Source organism: Microtus pennsylvanicus, chromosome 12 (assembly GCF_037038515.1).
Source record: "Microtus pennsylvanicus isolate mMicPen1 chromosome 12, mMicPen1.hap1, whole genome shotgun sequence".
Lineage (NCBI taxonomy): Eukaryota > Metazoa > Chordata > Mammalia > Rodentia > Cricetidae > Microtus > Microtus pennsylvanicus.
In genome coordinates, this window is record NC_134590.1 from 92,438,020 (window position 1) to 92,459,066 (window position 21,047).

Consider the following 21,047-nt stretch of genomic DNA (forward strand, 5'->3'; position numbering starts at 1 on the left):
GTGAGCGGGGGCGCGCGGAGTTTGGAGCGGGTCTTCGCTGTCCCTGGACCCAGGCTTCCGATTCAGTGTCTCCGAGACCGACAGTCCCTCTTAGGGTCTCTCCGGATCCCTCGCACCCCTGGGCCGCAACCAGGAAAGCTGGAAAGAAGGTGTCGGCAGCCTCGGGCGTCCCCAAAATCCGCACTGGAATCTCAGAGCCCGGAATAGGCGGGAGCGCAGCGCTGCCTAGGCTGGGGAAACTGAGGCCCTGGGGTCGGGGTCTGCCCCACAGCTGAGGGAAGGGTTGCAGTTGCTGGCTCTGGAGGCTTCAGGCGAGGTCCCTCCTCCCTGAGTCCCCATGGCCATCAGGTCAGCGCCGAGACCGGCCGGAGCCGGTGGGGGAGGGCCACTTGACCTCCCTGTCCTGTCTGTGAAAGAGGCGGCATTCATGACCAGGGGCCTTTGTTCAGACAGGTCTCCCTGGGGACCGGCCTTCCCCGTACCGCACCGGGCCCTGCAACTCCCCCCCCCCCCCCCGCCCCAGGCGGTCACAGAGCCCTTGGGTTTCTGCAGCCATTGGTCACCTTGGCAGGCCTCCGGGACCAAGGACACAGACGGTTGGCGCTCAGTGTTTGTCCGATGAACGGATTATAGGTCAAGGAGTAGACCCGGGTCTGTCCCAGTCCCCTGCCACGCAGGCCTCAGTTTCTTCACAGAAATTGTGTCTTAACTGATTTGCGGGGGACAGCAAAGAGGCTGCATAGGTCACGGGTGAGGTCTCAGCCTGAGGACCACAGGGAGCCTGCCCAACCCCTCAGGAAGTCCAGACGTCCATGTAACCTCGGGTCAGAGTTCAAATCCTAACACCCGGGCTGTCCCTCTGGTTGGGGTCCTCAGCTGGGTGGAACGCGGGTGCCCAGCTGCGGTGTGTGCAGGATTTACTACTCCATACAACAGCGAAAGCAGTCCCGGAGTGTTCCGTAACCTGGATGCCCCCAGGTAAAGTGGCCCCTAGCTCCGTGGGAGAGAGGTTTGCATTCAGGATTAGGTCACATCTGGGATGAGGATGGCTTCTGACTGAGGGAAACTGAAGCACGGGAAGACATGTCTTGCCGTCCAATGTCCCTCAGACAGTGAGTGTTGCGGGTGGGCGCAGGCCTTTAGTCTGCACTCTGCGTTCCAGGCTAGCCTGGGCTCCATAGGCAAGCCCGCCTTAGTCAGTCAAACAATATAAGTAAGTAAAAGAGATCCTGCTGGTTTGACTCAATGGTGTCATGAGCCACAGGGGCCCGTGGGAGCTAACCCTGTGGACGGGGTAGGGGGGAGTAAGTGGGGGAAGGGTCATAATGATTGTATGTAAAACAACCAATAGCAAAGCGTCTATGTATACTGTATACTGGAGATACCCCGCTCAGTGCGGGACCCCGTGGCCTTCAGCTTCACTCCCGTGGTGAAAGGTGAGAAGCACAGAGGGAAACTGAGGCCGGGTAAGGCCGAGGCACCCCCTCCTCCTCCCGACCGCGTTCCTCTCCGCGTCGATCCGCGCCGGGTTTTGCGGGGCTCCGGGCTCGGGCGCTGGGGGCGGAGGTGGCGGAGCCGGGAGTCGCAGCGGCGGCGGCGGCGGAGATGCGGCCCCGGCCCGGACACCGCGCTGCGCCCCCGCGGGAGCCGCCCGCGCGTGGGAGCCCGGGCTGAGGCGCTACGGGGCCGGGGCCGAGCCGGGCAAGTGCTCGGCCTGCGCTGCGAGGTGAGAGCGGGAACGGACGCGGGGACAGACGCGGCGACCGACGCGGGGACGCACCTTGGACAGATGCTGCGGGTACAGATGCAGCGGGGACAGATGCGGGGACGGACACGGGGACGGACGCGGGGACAGATGCGGAGACAGATGCACTGGGGACTCACGCACCGGGCACGCACAGGCCGCGGGCGCCTCGTGCAGCGACACTGGCCCGGGCCCCCGCGTGCGGTCGCGGCGGCTCCAGCGCCCTGGGCGGGGCTAACGGGCTGCGCAGCGGGCGGGGATTGCAGCCAAGGCCGGGGCTCGTCGCGTCGGGGCAGAGAAGGCGGCTTTGAATTGTTGAGGCGACGGCCTGCGGGTGGGGGTGGGGGAGGGGGCGGGACACACAGCCGCGACCCCCCGTGGGTCCCGACGCGGCCCCGTGCACCGGCTGCTCCCCAGCTCTCGGGAACCTGCCGGTCCCCTCCGGCCACGCAGCTGGAGTGGGGGGGTGCACACAGATCGCGGCCAACGCCCCCGCTGCAGCGGGGCCCTGAGGGGGGCGGCCAAGGCCCCCCAAAGCCCGACAATGGGACAAAGGAGCATCTCTAGCAGCCGCACAGGGTGGGTGCCACCGTGGCCCCCCGGCCGACCGCGGCGCTGATTGGTCCCTGGGGCGGGGGTCACGTGCCCCATCCTGCTCTCCACCGCCGACTTTGGGGCGCCTCCCCAGAGCCGCTGCCAGGCCGAACCCCCACCTCGGCCTTAGATGGCGAATTCTAGGCCTGCGACAGCTCTGAGGTCAGGAGGGACCCACGGATCCCAGTTTCTCTCGGCTAGGGGTCTGTCACCCCCACCTGAGGTCTGTGTCACCCCCGCCTGAGGTCTGTTTTGTGTCACCAAAGCTTGAGGTCTCTGTGTGCCCCCGTGAGGTCCGTGTGCCTGCTCCCCCAGGTCTGTGTCACCGAGCTTCCCAGGTCGCTGTCACTCTGCCTGAGGTCTGTGTGTTTCATCCCCACCTGAGATCTGTGTCGTTCCCCCCACCCCCGGCGCCTGAGCTCTCTGTCGTCCTCCTCCCCAGGTTCTGTAACCTGCCTGAGGTCTGTGTCACCCCCAGATTCTTTTAGCCTCTGGACACCCCCACCCCAAGCTGAGTGTAACCGAGTTGGGAACCCCAATATTGCAGCCCAGCAAGCTCTGGGCTGGAGGATGCTCTGAGGATAGAATGACTGGAGGGCCTGGCCAGGCGGCTTCTGCCTGGTTCCCTTTCTCGGCCCCTGGACTAGAGTTTTCTAGCAGGTTTTCAGGGTGCACGATTGCTTTCAGGTTATTGAGAGGTTAGAGGTGGGGAGGTTCAAGGCCTGGACCTGGGAGGGCCTGATGCCACCTGGCCTGCTGGCTGGCAGAGTGGAGGTCACTGTTCTGTGCTGGGGAGCCTCAGACTGAGTAGCTGGCAGCCTGGGGGCCAAAAGGAAGTGGGGAAATTGAGGCCCTGAACGCCCACTGGGACTGCCTTGTTTTGTGGGGTCCTGGGTTTCTCAGGCAGCAAGTGAGGGAGCCTGTTCTCTCTATCCACTGGAAACCGAGCGCTCTCAAGTTCTCCTCCGAGGTGGCCCTGGATGTCTTGGGCCCCAGAGGGAAGTCGGTTTGAACTTTTAGCTTCGCTGTGTGTCCTGGGCTAGGAGGTCAGTCTCTGTGCGCTCTCCTGTGCTACCAGCTCTGCCAGCTTCTTCCCCCACTGCGTTTCCTGGGGCCTCAGATCCTCTGGGGCTTCCAATCCTCCCCCGCCCCGCCCCCCCCCCCCCCGACCCGGTCCATCTGTCTGTCTGTGGCAGAGGGCAGGCAGGTGGCTGCCCTGGAAGAGGTGACGTCAAACTGCGGACAGGTGAGCCAGACAGAAAGGTGACTGGCGCCTCCAGGGAAAGCTGGTGTCCCGAGCTGACCCTGGGTGTGGGTCTGGAGGGGCAGCTGGGAGGACTGGGCTGGGGAGTGGGAGAACTTCCAGGGTGCCTGAACTTTTTGAAGTGGGAGCGTCATTCCCGGGGTCACGCGGGACTGTTAAGAAATGGGGGACGTGGCGAGATTTCAGAGTCGCTGGGAGCCGAGGGGCTGACACAGAGCTGTTCCTTCTGGGGAGGGGTCGTGGTGGGTGGGTGACTCTTAACTCAGGTGAGAGGCAGGCTGGGCGGGCTGAAGACCTCATTTCCCAGGATGCACTTGGCTCAGCCCCAAGGAACTTCCTTCTAGAGGTATCTGAATGATTAGGGAAGTCATTCAGTCGGTCAACAAACATTCCCAGTGGCCAGACAACCACCCCAGCTTTTCTGTTTGTTTCATAGAACTCTTCCAGACCATGAGAGGGGAAACTGAGGCAGATACTGGCTCACTCTACTGTGCGGTTGGAGCTTTAGTGGAGGGAGCAACTGAAGCTAGGGAAAGTTGAATTCGCATTGTGGATCAGGAAAGGTGCATGGAGAAGGGCCTTGCAGCTGGAGCTGCGCCGGCTGTTGTGGAAGTCCTGAGGGAGGGGTCACGTATTTTCTGAGAGTCACACTAGAGGCAGCAGAGATCCCTTCCCAGGATGTGGCCCTAAGCCCTCGGGCTGACAGTGCAGAGGCCCAGGGCGGGAAACACAGCTGTGGACAGGCCCCAGGGCAGGGGACAGAGGGCCATGCTAAGTCCCGGGGCAAGGGTTGCTGCGGTAGAAAGGAACCGGCTGCATGACGCAGTCTGGTGTGATGGAGGAGGGCGAAGGGAGCAGCATAGAGGGCACAGGCTGCGGGGAGTACAGACAGACTCTGGGGATCCCAGAAACTGGGGACAGCTTCACCCCTAGGTAGGTTCTTTTTTTTTTTTTAAAGATTTATTTATTTATTATGTATACAATATTCTGACTGCATGTGTCCCTGCAGGCCGGAAGTTGGCACCAGATCTTATTAGAGATGGTTGTAAGCCACCATGTGGTTGCTGGGAATTGAACTCAGGACCTCTGGTAGAACAATCAGTGTTCTTAACCGCTGAGCCATCTCTCCAGCCCCCTAGGTAGGTTCTTGTGGGCAGTAGTTGTGGCTGTTCAATCTCAGGCTCCTTCTGCCCACTCTGGGCTTTAGTCCTCTCCCAGGTGAAAAGTCCGGGCAATCCCTATTCTAGGAACTGAGGTAGACATTCTCTGACACACCACCACAGGGCTCTAAACACAGTAGGTCTCCACATGTGAGCTGGGAACACAGTAGGTGCTCTATCATGTGAATTCTGAACACAGTGGGTCTCCACATGTGAGCTGGGAACATAGTGGGTGCTCCATCATGTGATCCTGAACACAGTGGATCTTCACATGTGAGCTGGGAACACAGTAGGTGCTCCATCATGTGATCCCTGAACACAGTGGGTCTCCAGATGTGAGCTGGGAACACACTAGGTGCTCTATCATGCGATCTCTGAACACAGTAGGTCTCTACATGTGAGCTGGGGGCACAGTAGGTCTTCATCATGTGATCCAGTACATAGTGGGTCTCCACATGTGAGCTGGGAACACAGTGGGTCTCTAGATGTGAGCTGGGAACACAGTAGGTCTCCACATGTGAGTTGGGAACACAGTGGGTGCTCCATCATGTGATCCTGAACACAGTGGGTCTCCACATGTGAGCTGGGAACACAGTGGTTCTCCATCATGTGATCCCTGAACACAGTAGGTCTCCACATGTGAGCTGGGAACACATTGGTTCTCCATCATGTGAGTTCTGAACACAGTAGGTCTCCACATGTGAGCTGGGAACACAGTAGGCGCTCTATCATGTGATTCCTGAACACAGTGGGACTCCACATGTGAGCTGGGAACACAGTGGGTCTCCATCATGTGATCCCTGAACACAGTAGGTCTCCACATGTGAGCTGGGAACACAGTGGTTCTCCATCATGTGATCCCTGAACACAGTGGTTCTCCATCATGTGATCCCTGAACACAGTGGGTCTCCACATGTGAGCTGGGAACACAGTGGTTCTCCATCATGTGATCCCTGAACACAGTGGTTCTCCATCATGTGATCCCTGAACACAGTGGGTCTCCACATGTGAGCTGGGAACACAGTGGGTCTCCACATGTGAGCTGGGAACACAGTAGGTCTCCACATGTGAGCTGGGAACACAGTGGGTCTCCACATGTGAGCTGGGAACACAGTGGGTCTCCACATGTGAGCTGGGAACACAGTAGGTCTCCACATGTGAGCTGGGAACACAGTGGGTCTCCATCATGTGATCCTGAACACAGTGGGTCTCCATCATGTGATCCCTGAACACAGTGGGTCTCCACATGTGAGCTGGGAACACAGTGGGTCTCCACATGTGAGCTGGGAACACAGTAGGTCTCCACATGTGAGCTGGGAACACAGTGGGTCTCCACATGTGAGCTGGGAACACAGTAGGTCTCCACATGTGAGCTGGGAACACAGTAGGTGCTCTATCATGTGAATTTTGAACACAGTGGGTCTCCACATGTGAGCTGGGAACATAGTGGGTGCTCCATCATGTGATCCTGAACACAGTGGATCTCCACATGTGAGCTGGGAACACAGAAGGTCTCCACATGTGAGCTGGGAACACAGTGGGTCTCCATCATGTGATCCCTGAACACAGTAGGTCTCCACATGTGAGCTGGGAACACAGTAGGTCTCCACATGTGAGCTGGGAACACAGTGGGTCTCCACATGTGAGCTGGGAACACAGTAGGTCTCCACATGTGAGCTGGGAACACAGTAGGTCTCCACATGTGAGCTGGGAACACGGTAGGCGCTCTATCATGTGATCCTGAACACAGTGGGTCTCCACATGTGAGCTGGGAACACAGTAGGTCTCCACATGTGAGCTGGGAACACAGTGGGTCTCCATCATGTGATCCCTGAACACAGTAGGTGCTCTATCATGTGATCCTGAACACAGTGGGTCTCCACATGTGAGCTGGGAACACAGTGGGTCTCCACATGTGAGCTGGGAACACAGTAGGCGCTCTATCATGTGATCCTGAACACAGTGGGTCTCCACATGTGAGCTGGGAACACAGTAGGTCTCCACATGTGAGCTGGGAACACAGTGGGTCTCCATCATGTGATCCCTGAACACAGTGAGTCTCCATCATGTGATCCTGAACACCGTGGATCTCCATAGTGTTTGTGTGGACCCCTTCAGAGAGTCTGGCTCCCAGGTGCTGGAAAGACACAAAACTGGGACTGGGGTGCTGCAGTCCCGGGGTCACCCAGGGGTGATCCTGGCTTTGACTCCCATCATGGGCAGTCACTTGGGTCTTCCCCGGGGACCCATTTCTGCCTGTCTTCCTCACTTCCTGTTCCCAGCAGTCCTTGCGAGGCCCTGGAACCTGTCCCCGCGCTTATCTCAGGTGTCCATCGGGAGTGGACTCACAGGTTCCCTCACTCTGCTCTCTGCCCCACTGTCCACTGGGATGTGCTGCGTGACCTAGGCCGAGTGATGCAGCCTCTCTGAGCTCTGGGGTCACACCTGGGGGAGCTTTGCATGTCCTTTATTGACCACTTTCTGTATACCTGCCATGGTGCCAAGGGCATGTGTAATTCAGATCACGGCTGGATCCTTGACCTTGCTGGTGTAGAGTCGGTGCTCAGAAAGTCCGGAGTGAGCTTGCCTTTGCCAGAATGCCCTTCTCAGGGCACTGATTCACCTGGTATTTATTGAGCAACTACTGTATGCTGGCTTCTTGTTGTGGGGACACAGCAGTGGCCCAGAGGGAGGACACAGCAAGCTCAGACATCCTTACAGTTAAGCAACCATTGTGCACCACTCGTATACACGTGGATAACTTACTGGAGACAGTGTAGGCCGGCAGCTTGTCACTCGCCTCATGGGTGAGGAAACTGAGAAGTCAGGAAGCGGGTTCAAATTGAGGGGACGAGGTTGAGTCCTCCCTCTGCCTTTGCCAGGTGGGGCATGAAGCAGCTGGGGGTAGCTGTAAGGGGAGCCAGTAACCGGACCAGGCCAGCTCTGGCTGCTGCCAGTCATCTGATCCCCCTGGGGAAGCAGGAGGCAGGAGGAGGCAGGGGATTGCCATCAGTTGAGGGTCTGTCAGAGTCACAGCCAGGTGAGGGGCAGAGTGTGGAGAGCCCAGCTGTTACTTGCTTGGTGGTCATGAGGAATGGGGGGCAGGAAGGTGGGGGGACCCTTCCACAGCATCCCAGTCCCCCTGAAATCAAGAGGGACTGAATTTAGAACTTCCTTATGGAGATGCAGGGGTGAGGGGGTGAGGAGGTGTAAGGTGAACTGAGGAGGGGGATGGGGTTAGGTGAGGGTGGGGATGAGGAGTTTGGGTTGGGGGTCAGCCAAGACCGCTGGGCAGCCAAAGACTACCACCAGTAGGAGGTGTTCTGCCCCCAGGCTCAATTGTGACATCTGGGACATTTGCAGTTGTGTCTCTGACGCAGAGTCCGGGAAATGAAGGTCCTTGGCCTCTGGCTGGGCCTGCCCATCCCATGTGCTGGGCCTCAGTTTCCCCACACAGCCAGTGAGATTGGGCTGTCACATGAACCAGAGTACCTGGAAGCCATGTGGGGGAGGCACACAGGCAGGTGCCGGAGGTGGCGGTGCACCCAGGGACACATTTTGAAACGTGTGGGTGGTCACTCACACTAGGACAGGTTCGGTGATGGGGTGACCGTGGGTGTATGTCAGGGGACTGGGGACACTGAGGCAGCAGGGCACAGCTCTCGGTGGTGATCACGTATTCACACACGGTGACCGTAGGAGAGTCCTGTGGGCACCTAGCGCAGTTGGAGGAGCAGTGGGGAGGGGAACAGAGAGGGAGGAGAGGGATGGGGCCGGAGGACTGTGGGCTAAGATCTGAGGGAGGTGCTGGGAGCCTGCAGGAGATAGACCCACAGTGTCCTTTGCTCCCGTGTGCTGAAGAACTTCGCGGATGAGTGGAAAATGTGTCACAAGTGTGGGTGACCCTGAGCTGAGTGCAGGGAGCGGAGAAGGAGGCATCCTGGATGGTGTGGAGGGGCCTCGGGGTGCAAGGAGGCTGCGGTGTGTCAGAGAATGGTTGGAACCCCTATTCAACAGTGTTGCCTTGAAGACCCAGATTCAGGGCTGAGGGGTGGATCTCAGGGAGGGTCAGGCCAGCCTGGTCTACATAGTAAGAACCAGTCTCAAAAAAATTATGTTTAATATTCCATCTTACTCTGGGGGACAGGGACTTTTGTTGAAAACAGAGCTCCTCATTGCGACTCCTGTGGTTGTGTTCCCTGAGCTCTGAGTCCAGAGCTACAGAATCAGACCTAGAATCCCCCCCAGTGAGGGATCTGGGGGCGTGGTCATGGTGGAGCCCCGCCTAGAATCCCCAGTGAGGGGCTGGGGCCATAGCCGGGGGTCAGGGCGGCCAAAGTGCTGAGATAAGCCTCCTGCAGTCTGGGGTCCTGGGGTGGGTAGAGGGGGCAGCGCAGGGAGGAGCCCTGTAGGAAGCTCATGAGGAAGTAGGCCCGTGTCCGAGGACATGCGTCCTCTGAGTCACAAATCCTGGAAGCCAGGGTCAGGGAGAGGAAGCCACGCAAGGTCTTCCTGTTTTTTGGCCCTGAACGTTAGAGCCCTGTGTTCTGGGACTGATGTTCCCTCCATAGCTCCCACCTACTGGGGCTCCAGATCCCCAAGACACAAGATTGCGAGGGGAGGGAGGGCTGGGAGAAATCTCTGTAGCCTGGATGAGGAAAACTGAGGCCCAGAGCTGGTTGAAGATTGATGAAGCTGCTGAGAGTCCCATGAAGGGTGCCTGGGACCTGGACTGCACTCCTTTCTGGTAGGGAGGTGCCGCCATGCCCCGGGATCCCCAGTTTTGGAGGGCTGGGGTCCCTTGTGTGAACTCACATACCTCAGGATTCCTCAGTTATGGATGAGAGCAAGAGGAATTGGCCCAAGGGAACAGAAAGTCAAGTTCACCAGGGACACCAGGCCCTGTCTCGTGGGATGTTCCGGGACTCCATCGCTTATGCTGTGGTTTATAAAGCACCATGGGCTTTTAATTCTCTTATGTTTTGTTCAGCCTTCACATTTAAAATCATATCCCTCTTTATTTTAATTTTGTGGCGATTTGGTTTTATCAAGGGGTTTTGCTGTTAAGCCCAGGCTGGCCTAGACCTAATGATGCTGCTGCCTCAGCCTCTCCGGGGTTGATGTGACAGGCCTACGCAACGACGCCAGGCTCACAGCCTTTTCGTGTTTTAATTTGAATGATATTTTTAAATGCTTTTTGAAATTGGATTCTAAAGCGCATGTTTTAAGATAATATCCATTATTGTAATTCTCGTGATTAATTTTTAATTACCTAATTCATTTTCGTTTGCAGCTATTTCCTGAGATTTTTACTCACATGTGGTCGTAAAGTCGCTTGTTAATTAAACATCGTCTGAGCGTCCTTATTATTATCAATGTTTTTACTTTTAGTCTGAGAGGAAGGGGCTCGCGCGCCCCCTGCCGGCTGCTTCTGGAACTGCAGACCGCGCCACTCACCCCAGTCCTGACTTGCAGGTGTCACCTGTGGCCACCTGGTCCTCGCCATGCGGACCCCGCGAGCGCCCCCTCCCTGCCCAGCCCTGCTGCTCCTGCTGCTGCTCCTGGGGGTCGCTCACGGTCTCTTCCCGGAAGAACCACCTCCACTCAGCGTGGCCCCCAGGGACTGTGAGTCTAGGAAAACGACGGGTGGGGCTTGTCGGGGTCCCAGGTGGGTGGGATCTTGTTTCCAAGTGCGTCCTCCTTTCACGCCCTCCCCTAGACCTGAGCCACTACCCCGTGTTCGTGGGCAGCGGGCCTGGTCGTCTGAGCCCTGCGGAGGGTGCCGAGGACCTCAACATCCAACGGGTGCTACGCGTTAACAGGACACTGTTCATCGGGGACAGGTACGCAAGTGCTTGGGCGTCTACAACAGCACAGTTGAGGGGGTGCGTGATGGACTTGTTACCTGTGGTGCTGAATGCTGAGTTTCAAGGGTACTGAACTGAGTTGTAAGACTATTGAGCACTGAGTTTAAGGGTGCTGAATGCTGGGTGGCTTTGTTTGAGACGGGGTTTCTCTGGGTAGCCCTGGCTGTCCTGGAACTCAGAGATCCGCCAGCCTCTGCTTCTTGAGTGCTGGGATGAAAGGCGTGCGCCACCATTACCCGGTTTACATTTTACTTTGTGCTTGTGTCCGTGTGACGTACGTGAGTGACGTACATGGATGTGTTTATGTAAAGGTGCACAGTGTACACACATGGTGCGGAGGACGACCTGTGAGGGCGGGTCTCCTCCCCTCCGCTCAGGGCCAGGGATTGGCTTTGCAGCCGGTGACTTTACCCCCTGAGCCATCTTCGGAGCAAACGCCAGCGTTCAGGGTACCGAGTGCTGTCTGAGGGCGCTTTCGCCTGAGCCTGAGATTTTTGTTTGGTTTTGTTGTTGCTGTCATTTTTTAAGACAGGGGTTTTTTGTGTACTCCTGTCTGTTCTGGAACTCGTTCTGTAGGCTGGCCTCGAACTCACAGAGATCACTTGCCTTAAGTCTGAGTTCTTTTTTTTTAATTAATTATTAATTTTGGTTTTTCAAGACAGGATTTTTCTGTAGCTTTGGAACCTGTCCTGGAACTAGCTCTTGTAGAATAGGCTGACCTCAAACTCACAGAGATCTGTCTGCCCCTGCCTCCTGAGTGCTGGGATTAAAGGTGTGCGCCACCACCGCCCAGCTACCTATTTTTATTTTATGTGTGTTGGTGCTTTGCCTACATGTGAGGGTGTTCAGGTCCCCTGGAACTGGAGCTACAGACAGTTGTGAGCTGCCATGTGGGTTCTGGGAATTGAACTCAGGTCCTCTGGAAGAGCAGCCAATGCTCTTAACCCTTGAGGCATCCCTCCAGACCCTTAAGTCTGAGTTTTAAGGGGATTAGCCTACAGTTGACCTGGGTATGACAGTTGGGGACAATGTCTGGGCACAATCTACTGGGTGCCTAGAGGGAGTGATAGAGAGGAATTCGGGGCTTGGCAGAGGGAGTGACGGGCTCTGGGCGAAGTAGTGGACTCGGGGCTCACAGGCGCCTCCTGGTGGCAGGTTGGCACTGAGCCCTGGATGTGACCAAGCTGTCAGGTTTAGGGGCAGGAGGAGGTGGCAGCGTGCTGGGTGTGAGAAAGGGGTGGATATGGCATAGATTTCAAAGGCAGAAACCACAAATCGGGCCAAGGACAGCGTGGGTGCCAGATGGGCACCATGTGTATTGTGGTAGGACTGACAGTGGTGGGGTCCCCCAATCTCACAGACCATGCTCTTCCTATAGAGACAACCTGTACCAGGTAGAGCTGGAACCGTCCACATCCACAGAGCTGCGGTACCAGAGGGTGAGGAAGGCGCCAGTACCGGGGCTCCAAACGGGGAGGTGGAACTCGGCTGAGAGGAGGGATCTGAGGGGTGCTGAGGGCCACATCACCTCACCCCACTTTCTTTGTATCGGCAGAAGCTGACCTGGCGCTCCAATCCCAGTGACATCAATGTGTGTCGGATGAAGGGCAAGCAAGAGGTTAGAGGCACCTGGCCCGGCCGTGGCCTAGCCCACCCTGCCCTCCCGGGCCCCATCCTCTCGTGGCCAGGCTCAGGGAGGTTCTTCCCACCTCCTGATGGTTTCCCTGAAGGCGGAACACTTCAGTTGCCTCTCCCCGTCTACCCAGGACATGCCCAACCTTCATCCCATCACGTAACCCCAAACCTTAGGTCAGCCTCGGCTGACTTCCCAGCCCTAGCCATATTCACAGGGACCGGACAACACCCTTCATGTCTCCTTCCTCCCTCTCCACCCCAGGGCGAGTGTCGGAACTTTGTCAAGGTGCTCCTGCTTCGTGACGAGTCCACGCTCTTCGTGTGCGGCTCCAATGCGTTTAACCCCATCTGCGCCAATTACAGTGTGAGTCTCAGCCCTTCTGAGCCCCTAAGGGGTCTGCTTTGCCTCCATGTGCCCAGGGTTTCCTCCAAGCCACACGTACCCTTACGCTAGGCCTGCCGGCATTTTCCCCATTTCCCTGCAAGACAATAGGCTCCGGCCGTTCACATACCAGGAAACTAAGGCCCAGAGAGGTTAATTGACTGGCCAGTGTCACACAGTAATCCAGGATGAAGCGAGGGTTTTTCTGGAGTGGGGGAGTGGGGAAGCCAGGAGCTGCCAGGCAGGGTGACAGCCATTGCTCAGACTCCATCCTCCATGCAGATGGACACGCTGCAGCCTCTCGGGGACAACATCAGCGGCATGGCCCGCTGCCCCTACGACCCCAAGCATGCCAATGTCGCCCTCTTCTCAGGTGAGCAATTCCTGCATTGGCCCATCCAGCCCGAAGAGAGGCATTTTACTTTCCTAAAGTCTCGGTCACTCAGAGGCAGCTGGGAAATGGACAGACAGACTCTAGACACAGTCAGAGTCAAGGTCAGGATGGTGGCTAGGCTAAGCATAGAGGAAGAAACTGAACCTGTGGCCAAGACTCAGCCTGGGATCATGATGGGTTCCAGGCTCAGCCTGGTCACAGGCCACATTAGGCTGACGTTCTAGTTGTTGCCCAACCCCCTTCTGGGCCTCCTCCTCCTTCTCCTCCTCCTCCTCCTCCTCCTCCCCTCCTCTTCCCCTCCTCTTCCTCCTCCTCCCCTCCTCCTCTCCTCCCTTCCTCCTCCCCTCCTCCTCTCCTCCCTTCCTCCTCCCCTCCTCCTCTCCTCCCTTCCTCCTCCCCTCCTCCTCTCCTCCCTTCCTCCTCCCCTCCTCCTCTCCTCTTCCTCCTCCCCTCCTCCCTTCCTCCTCCCCTCCTCCTCTCCTCTTCCTCCTCCCCTCCTCCTCCTCCTCCTCCTCCTTCTTGTTTTTTAAGACAGAGGCTCACTGTGTAGCCCTGGCTGGCCTGGAACTCACTCTGTAGACCAGGCTAGCCCTGAACTCATAGATTCACCCGCCTCTGGCTCCCCTGTGCTGGGATCAGGGGTGTGCCACCATGCCTGGCTTCTCTCTGGTCCTTCTCAGTCTAACCCCCATCTGCTCCTCTCGCACTGTGGTCCCCTGTATCCAGATGGAATGCTCTTCACAGCCACGGTGACTGACTTCTTAGCCATCGACGCCGTCATCTACCGCAGCCTCGGGGACCGGCCCACCCTGCGCACAGTGAAGCATGACTCCAAGTGGTTCAAAGGTGAGACCCTTAAGAACAGAGTGTAAGCCTTGTGGATGTGGCATTTACCTGACATTCCCTAACAAGGACGAGCCCCAGAGGAGATCAGGAGCGGAGGGACTGGGATCTCCATTTTTGGAGTCTGTTGATCTTTTTAAAGATGAAACCAGATGAAGATTTTCATGTAAAGCAGAACATGCTAGAAGTGGGTGGCTGAGGATCCTCAAGGAAGGACAGGAGAGCAGACCCTGGGGCCTAGTTCACAAAATAGGGAGGACATGGGTCATAAAACAGCACAGTTAGCTTAGGGAGCATAGACACAGTGATTTTTTTTTTTTGAGTTATGACCCCACTCACCCAAAAAGAGTTAAAGTGAAGTCATTTTGACTAAGTGGCAACTCTAAGCCCCCCTTCATAATACAATGCACAGCTCACAGTGTGCGCTGGTGACATTCTTACCCCAGAGCCCCTTCCTGACGACTCAGGCTGGACCCCGATTCTTCTCCACAGAGCCCTACTTTGTGCATGCTGTGGAGTGGGGAAGTCATGTCTATTTCTTCTTCCGGGAAATCGCCATGGAGTTTAACTACCTGGAAAAGGTGACAAAATACTCTTGGGATGCCTGGGCAGGGACACTGAGTTGAGAAGCTCACATCAGGGAAGGTGGACAAGAGATCTAACCATGGAATCCACCTGGGTCAAAGGACCCAATCTTTATAGTGCCCCCTCCAGCAAGGCCCAGGCCTCTGAGACTGGAAGACATTTAGTGAGTAACTGTGGAGTTTGAAATCTTTGTAGAGAGGAGTGTTGGAGACACTGGTGTCATGTGACCCCACAGCGTCGGCTGCCATCCATCCCTCAACACTCTCTGTCTGTCTCACTGACACAATCCATCCATCCATCCATCCACCCATCCACCCACCCACCCGCCCGTCCATCCACCCATCCGTCCACCCATCCATCCGTCCATCTGTCCACCCATCCATCCACCCACCCAGCCACCCTCCCACCCACCATCCGTCCGTCCACCCGTCCGTCCATCCATCCATCCACCCATCCACCCACTCACCCACCCTTTCACGCACCCATCAATTTATCTCTTGCTTTGTCACCTGTGCCATCAATATCCCTGGTGTCTGGCATCCCATGTGGCAGGTCCCCTCTAGTTCTTATAACAGAGGTTCCCTCTGTCCTGCATGGCTTGCAGCCACTATTTCTTTTCTTTTTTTTTTTTAAAAAAATTATTTATTTATTTATTTATTATGTATCCAATATTCTGTCTGTGTGTATGCCTGCTGGCCAGAAGAGGGCACCAGACCCCATTACAGATGGTTGTGAGCCACCATGTGGTTGCTGGGAATTGAACTCAGGACCTTTGGAAGAGGAGGCAATGCTCTTAACCTTTGAGCCATCTCTACAGCCCTGAAGCAGCTGTTTCTACATCACGCTGACTCACATTGTTCCTGATGCTTGTCCAGGTGGTGGTATCCCGCGTGGCCCGTGTGTGCAAGAATGATGTGGGTGGCTCCCCACGGGTACTGGAGAAGCAGTGGACTTCTTTCCTGAAGGCCCGGCTCAACTGCTCCGTGCCTGGGGACTCACACTTCTACTTCAATGTACTGCAGGCTGTGACAGGTGTAGTGAGCCTGGGCGGCCGGCCGGTGATCCTCGCTGTCTTCTCCACCCCCAGCAACAGGTCAGCCAATGCCACAGGGCGCCCCCTAGGGGTGTTTGGTGAGCAGAATCCCCGGGTTTGCACATTCACCCAGCAAACATTCTGAGTCCTGTGTTGGGCGGCATCGATTCCAGGAGACCTCCATGCCAAGCCGGGGCCAAGGAAAAAAAAGAGACACCCAGAGTCCTGTGGTCCCACGGGACATGGCGGGAAGGGCTCCTGAAGAAGGGACACTGGGGCATGGAAGAGGGAACCAGGATAGATGAAGATTCAGAGGCTATGTGCTGGTCTGCGAGAGAGGTCAGCAGACGAGGCTGGAACACTAGACAGTCAAGGAAGCCGTGGTGGGAACTGAACAGATGCAAAGGCCCTGGGGGCATTCGGGAGGCTTGTGTTGCTCCATCCCCACCTGGCTCAGCAATGTCCCTCCCCTCCTCCGCAGCATCCCTGGCTCAGCCGTCTGCGCCTTTGACATGAACCAAGTGGCTGCTGTGTTTGAAGGCCGCTTCCGAGAGCAGAAGTCCCCGGAGTCCATCTGGACACCAGTACCTGAAGACCAAGTGCCACGGCCCAGGTGACAGTGACGGTCAGCTTGGGAGAGGAGATGATGGAGGGAGAATGAGAGAAGCTGGTGGAGGAAGCAACACCAGAGGGTCGCTGGGCCTTAGTCGATGCCAGCGACCTTCATTTGTCAAGGATTAAGCCAAGCAAAGGCCCTGGGGAGGAGGAGGGCACAGCCTGTGTGAGGCCTCAGGGCAAATCAGATCAGAAGGCAGAGGTCCTGAAGCTCCAAAGAGTTTAGAGGGTGAAGCCAGAGTGGGGAGCCATTCAAGCTGGACCCCAGGTACTCCGAACCCTCCTTGACTCCCCTTCTTCTGTCCTTCCCCAGGCCCGGGTGCTGCGCAGCCCCCGGTATGCAGTACAACGCCTCCAGCGCCCTGCCCGATGAGATCCTCAACTTCGTGAAGACCCACCCACTGATGGACGAAGCGGTACCTTCTCTGGGCCATGCTCCCTGGATCGTGAGGACTCTGATGCGGTCAGTGCTGGGGAGGGTGTAGTTCGGGATGGCATTGGGGAGGGAGCATGGGTCTCCGTCAAGGGCCTTCATTGATTGAAGGATATGCTGGGCAAGGGCAGCTCACGCAAATGCCCAGGGGTAGGGAATGGGGGGCACAGCCTATGCAGAGGGCCCAAAGCAGGACCAAGCATGGCTTCTTAGTGTCGTGTGCATCATTTGGTGTGTATCTGTGTAACTACTCCTAGACCCCTCAATTTAGGAGATGCCTGATACCTGGGGTGGGAGGCCTTCAGGGCTTCGGGGCCAACTTGACCTCCAACTCCATCTTGTGTTCCAGGCACCAGCTGACCCGAGTGGCTGTGGACGTGGGTGCAGGCCCATGGGGCAATCAGACAATAGTCTTCCTTGGCTCCGAGGTGGGCACCATCCTCAAATTCCTCGTGAGGCCCAATGCCAGTGTCTCAGGGACCACCGGGCCCAGTGTCTTCCTGGAGGAGTTTGAAACCTACCGACCTGACAGGTCTGGGGATAACCAGGGAGGTGGGAGCGGCCGGCTGGACGCCAGGGTGGGCACACCAGCCTCACTCACCACTCTGTGTGCGCAGGTGTGGACAATCCGGCAGCGGTGGTGAGTGGGGGCAGCGACTGCTGAGCCTGGAGCTGGACACAGCCTCAGGTGGCCTGCTGGCTGCCTTCCCCCGCTGCGTGGTCCGTGTGCCTGTTGCCCGCTGCCAGCTCCACTCGGGGTGCATGAAGTAAGTGCCCCCCCCAAGGCTGGTACAGGGTGGGAGGTGATGGCAGAGAAGACAGCCAGATGTCACTGAAAAGCTTTGGTTTATGGAGGCGTGAACTGGGCAGCGCACACAGCCTTGCAAAGGCCCCGGGGCAGGATGGAGCCCGTGTTGGAGGAGGAGTGGGCAGACTGTGTGGCTGTTGCAGGGAGGACAGATTGTGTGGGCTCAGACGCCAGCCCAGCCCTGTGCCCCACTTCACACCTGAGCCTCTGCTTTCTTGTGTGGAAAAGGGAGAGGAAGTAGCCCCGGCCTCCAAGACTCACTCTGAGTCAACCATAGCTGTGGTGACTGGGAGGTCACATGGCCCAGGTCCCCTGAGCAGCTGTTCCATGCTCTATCATAGGAACTGTATTGGCAGCCAGGATCCATACTGCGGTTGGGCCCCCGATGGCTCCTGCATTTTCCTCAGACCAGGAACCAGGTACGGGGAAGGAGGACATGGGTGGGGGGGCGCATCTGAGGATCCATGGTCCACGTTCCCCCTCCCTGTGCCATGTTGGGTGCAAAGGGTTCTCTGCTAAGTCTACTTCTGTCCCCTTCCCCCACCTCAGTGCCACGTTTGAGCAAGATGTGTCCGGGGCCAGCACCTCAGGTTTAGGGGACTGCTCAGGTAAGCTGGGAAAGGGACTTCCCTGTGTGTTTTGACACAAGCTGAGGACTTGTGTCTGGGGGTGAGGGAGGTAGGAACGCTTGGAAGGCTTTGGGCAGGTACAGTGACTCTGTGCTCCTGGGCGCCCTCTGGTGGCGACTGCAGGGAGGGACGAAAATGAGACCCGCCTGATTGGGAGATGAGGAAAAGGTACAGACTCCAGAAAAAACAGGGACAAGGGGCGTGGCTCAGACTTAAAGCTCATGCCTGGGGGTGTGGTCGGAGTAGAGCCCGGGTCTAGAACCCCCAGCGATAAACTGGGGGCTTGGTCAGGGTGGAACCCCTCCAAAAATGGGCGTGTGACTCAGTGCCTATCTAGCGCAGACAGACTGGCTTTCAGCCTGGGACCCCACTGCCACCTTCTGTCCCCAGGGCTCTTGCGCGCCAGCCTCTCGGATGAGCGTGCAGGACTTGTGTCAGTGAACCTGCTGGTGACGTCCTCGGTGGCGGCGTTCGTGGTGGGCGCTGTGGTGTCTGGCTTCAGCGTGGGCTGGTTCGTGGGTCTCCGCGAGCGGCGGGAGCTGGCCCGGCGCAAGGACAAGGAGGCCATCCTGGCGCACGGCGGCGGAGAGGCAGTGCTAAGCGTGAGCCGGCTGGGCGAGCGCAGGGGGACAGGGCCCGGGGGCCGCGGAGGAGCCGGCGGCGGACCCGGGGGTCCCCCGGAGGCCCTGCTCGCCCCGCTCATGCAGAACGGCTGGACGAAGGCAACACTGCTGCATGGTGGCCCTCACGACCTGGACTCGGGGCTACTGCCCACCCCGGAGCAGACTCCTCTGCCCCAGAAGCGCTTGCCCACGCCGCACCCGCACGCCCACGCCCTGGGGCCGCGAGCCTGGGACCACAGCCACGCTCTGCTGTCGGCCTCGGCCTCCACCTCCTTGTTGTTGCTGGCGCCCGCCCGCGCCCCTGAGCAGCCCCCGGTGCCGGCGGAGCCGGGCCCCGACGGTCGCCTCTGCGCCCCTAGACCTGGCCGGGCCTCGCACCCCGGCGACTTCCCGCTCACGCCACACCCCAGCCCGGACCGCCGGCGGGTGGTGTCCGCACCCACCGGCCCCTTGGACCTATCGGGCGACGGCCTGCCCGGGCCCTGGAGCCCACCCGCGACCAGCAGCCTGCGGAGGCCGGGTCCCCACGGGCCCCCCGCAGCAGCCCTGAGGCGCACGCACACGTTCAACAGCGGTGAGGCCCGGCCCGGAGGTCACCGTCCCCGCCGCCACCCACCCGCGGACTCGACGCACCTGCTGCCCTGCGGGGCAGGTGAGCGGACTGCACCTCCCGTGCCCTAGGCCGGGTGGACGCCTCGACGGTGCCAACCACAGCGACCGGGGCGGGGAGGGGCGCGAGCTCAGGTCACCGGGCCCCACCGGCTCCGAGTGGGGTGCGTCCGTCCCCCACCCACATGTGTGGGGGTCCCCTTGCCACAGGGAAGCACAAGAGCCCCCTCCATCTCGGAGGATTCAGGACATGAAGCCCCGGGGTGGGCGGGAGGAGGCCGACCTTTGACCTTCTGCGCATAGACTTTGATTTTTTTGTTTATTTTGAGTTTTTTTTTTTCTAAGAAATTGCACAGCCCCGTTCTTGGGGTGGCAGCCGGGGTGGGGGGTGAGGATGTGGGGTGAGGGGAGGCAGAGCTGCAGATATGAGCCTTCCCGCCTCAACTCATCCTCCGCAGAAGGGACCCTCTCCCCGGTCCCGGGTCCTTGCGTGTGTGGGTGTGTGTCTGTGTGCATGGTCTGTTCGTGTGCAAGGGCCCGGGACAGAAGTGTGTGTGTGCGTGTGTGTGAGACAGGGCCGCCGTGGGTGTGCGTGTGTGCGACTCAGAATGTGGGTGGTGGCGCCCTCAGAGACCCTGGCGTTGGCTGAGCCAATGCTGGGACTTCTGGAGAAAATCCCTGGGGAGGGGGCCTCCGAGGTGCCGGTTTGGAGTTCAAATCCTGCTTCTGCAGAGGGGACCTGCGGTCCAGGCTGGGAGATGGGGGAACCTGCTTCTAAAGGGCTTGTGGGGTCTTAGGGGGGTGGAGGTGGGCAGACCCCCCTGTAAATACAGCCCTGGGGTGGTCAGAGAGGCCCATGCCACCCGCCCCCCCTTGTGACGTCCCCTCTTTGACCGCCAGCTGACCGTGCATGCCACGTGGCCAGCTGAGTCCAAGACCCTCCCCAGCCCTATCCCCGTCAATAAAACTCTGTTTACATCCACCGGCCCCCTCGACTCTGGGTCAGCTCTGTTTTCTAGGGTGACTGGGAACACCTGCTCTTAGTCAGGCTCACAGGCAAATGGGGGTTTAGCCTCTCAGAGCCCAGGCTGGGAGGAGAGGTCAGGGAGACCTGTGAAGACCTGGGAAACTCTAATAACACCGAGGAACTTGCTAAGCGCCGCAGAGATGGCTGCGTGGGTAAAACACCTTCCGTGGCAGCGTGAGGACCTTAGTTCTCAGAAAAACCCGGCCGTGGTGGTGTGCACACCCAGTGATTGTAACTGTAGTGTTGGGGAGGACTCTCTGTCAGCCTAGTCCAGTCTCGGGTCGGTGAGAGCTAAGAGAAAGGCAGCATTGACCTGTGGCCTCTGCGAGTGTGTGTGCCTGTCACACTACCAGAGTTGTCCTCAAAGGCAAATTCATAGCCTCGAAATGGATCTCGCTGTTGTCTTCACAGCAGACACCTGCACACGCTGAGCTTTGGATACATGCAGTCATCAGAGGCTTTCTTGAAGACTGTCAGCTGTGCAGGTGGGGAAACTGAGTCCTGGGACCCTAACCACCAGCTTTAGGACGTTGTGTAGGAGCTCGAATTCAGAACCAGGCCCTGCTCCTTGCTCAGCGCCTTAAAGAAGCATAGAAAGAAAACACAGCGTGCCAGGTATTCGACCGGAGAGTTTTCCCAACGCTCTTCCTGCTGTAAGGAGCAGCCAGGCTCCCGGTCATGTTGCAACCTCCCTCCCCAAATCGTGTGGTGGGAGAGATTGGGGGCTCAGCCCTGGAGACACTGGGTGGGACCAGTCCTTAGACCAGGAAGTTAAAGCTGGAGAAAGGCCTTCCAGGAAGGG

The 21,047-nt window shown here is 58.2% G+C and overlaps 1 protein-coding gene across 5 annotated transcripts; it reads left to right on the forward strand.

Moving 5' to 3' along the window:
• The first annotated feature begins 1,554 nt into the window (after positions 1-1,554).
• Positions 1,555-19,995, forward strand: Sema6b (semaphorin 6B). Of its 5 annotated transcripts, none has more exons than XM_075942646.1 (17): positions 1,555-1,726; positions 10,154-10,387; positions 10,482-10,605; positions 12,008-12,068; positions 12,185-12,247; positions 12,527-12,628; positions 12,929-13,019; positions 13,767-13,886; positions 14,376-14,464; positions 15,344-15,561; positions 15,983-16,114; positions 16,430-16,579; positions 16,899-17,081; positions 17,167-17,316; positions 17,699-17,776; positions 17,907-17,965; positions 18,377-19,995. In XM_075942646.1, the coding sequence occupies exons 2-17, from the start codon at positions 10,267-10,269 to the stop codon at positions 19,288-19,290; spliced, it is 2,655 nt and encodes an 884-aa protein (XP_075798761.1). In that variant the 5' UTR covers positions 1,555-1,726; positions 10,154-10,266; the 3' UTR covers positions 19,291-19,995. The 5 variants fall into 5 exon arrangements, with proteins under 5 accessions (XP_075798761.1, XP_075798760.1, XP_075798764.1 ...); XM_075942645.1 differs by having other exon boundaries at positions 10,238-10,387; XM_075942649.1 differs by lacking the exon at positions 1,555-1,726 and adding an exon at positions 2,129-2,323 and having other exon boundaries at positions 10,238-10,387.
• Positions 19,996-21,047: the final 1,052 nt, after the last annotated feature.

Excerpts from the sequence above, each read along its gene's own strand:
- Sema6b (XM_075942646.1), top strand. The coding sequence starts at position 10,267 with ATGCGGACCCCGCGAGCGCCCCCTCCCTGCCCAGCCCTGCTGCTCCTG. Across the intron at positions 15,562-15,982 it reads TTCTCCACCCCCAGCAACAG|CATCCCTGGCTCAGCCGTCT; the intron begins GTCAGCCAATGC and ends CCTCCTCCGCAG. Across the intron at positions 16,580-16,898 it reads ATCGTGAGGACTCTGATGCG|GCACCAGCTGACCCGAGTGG; the intron begins GTCAGTGCTGGG and ends CTTGTGTTCCAG.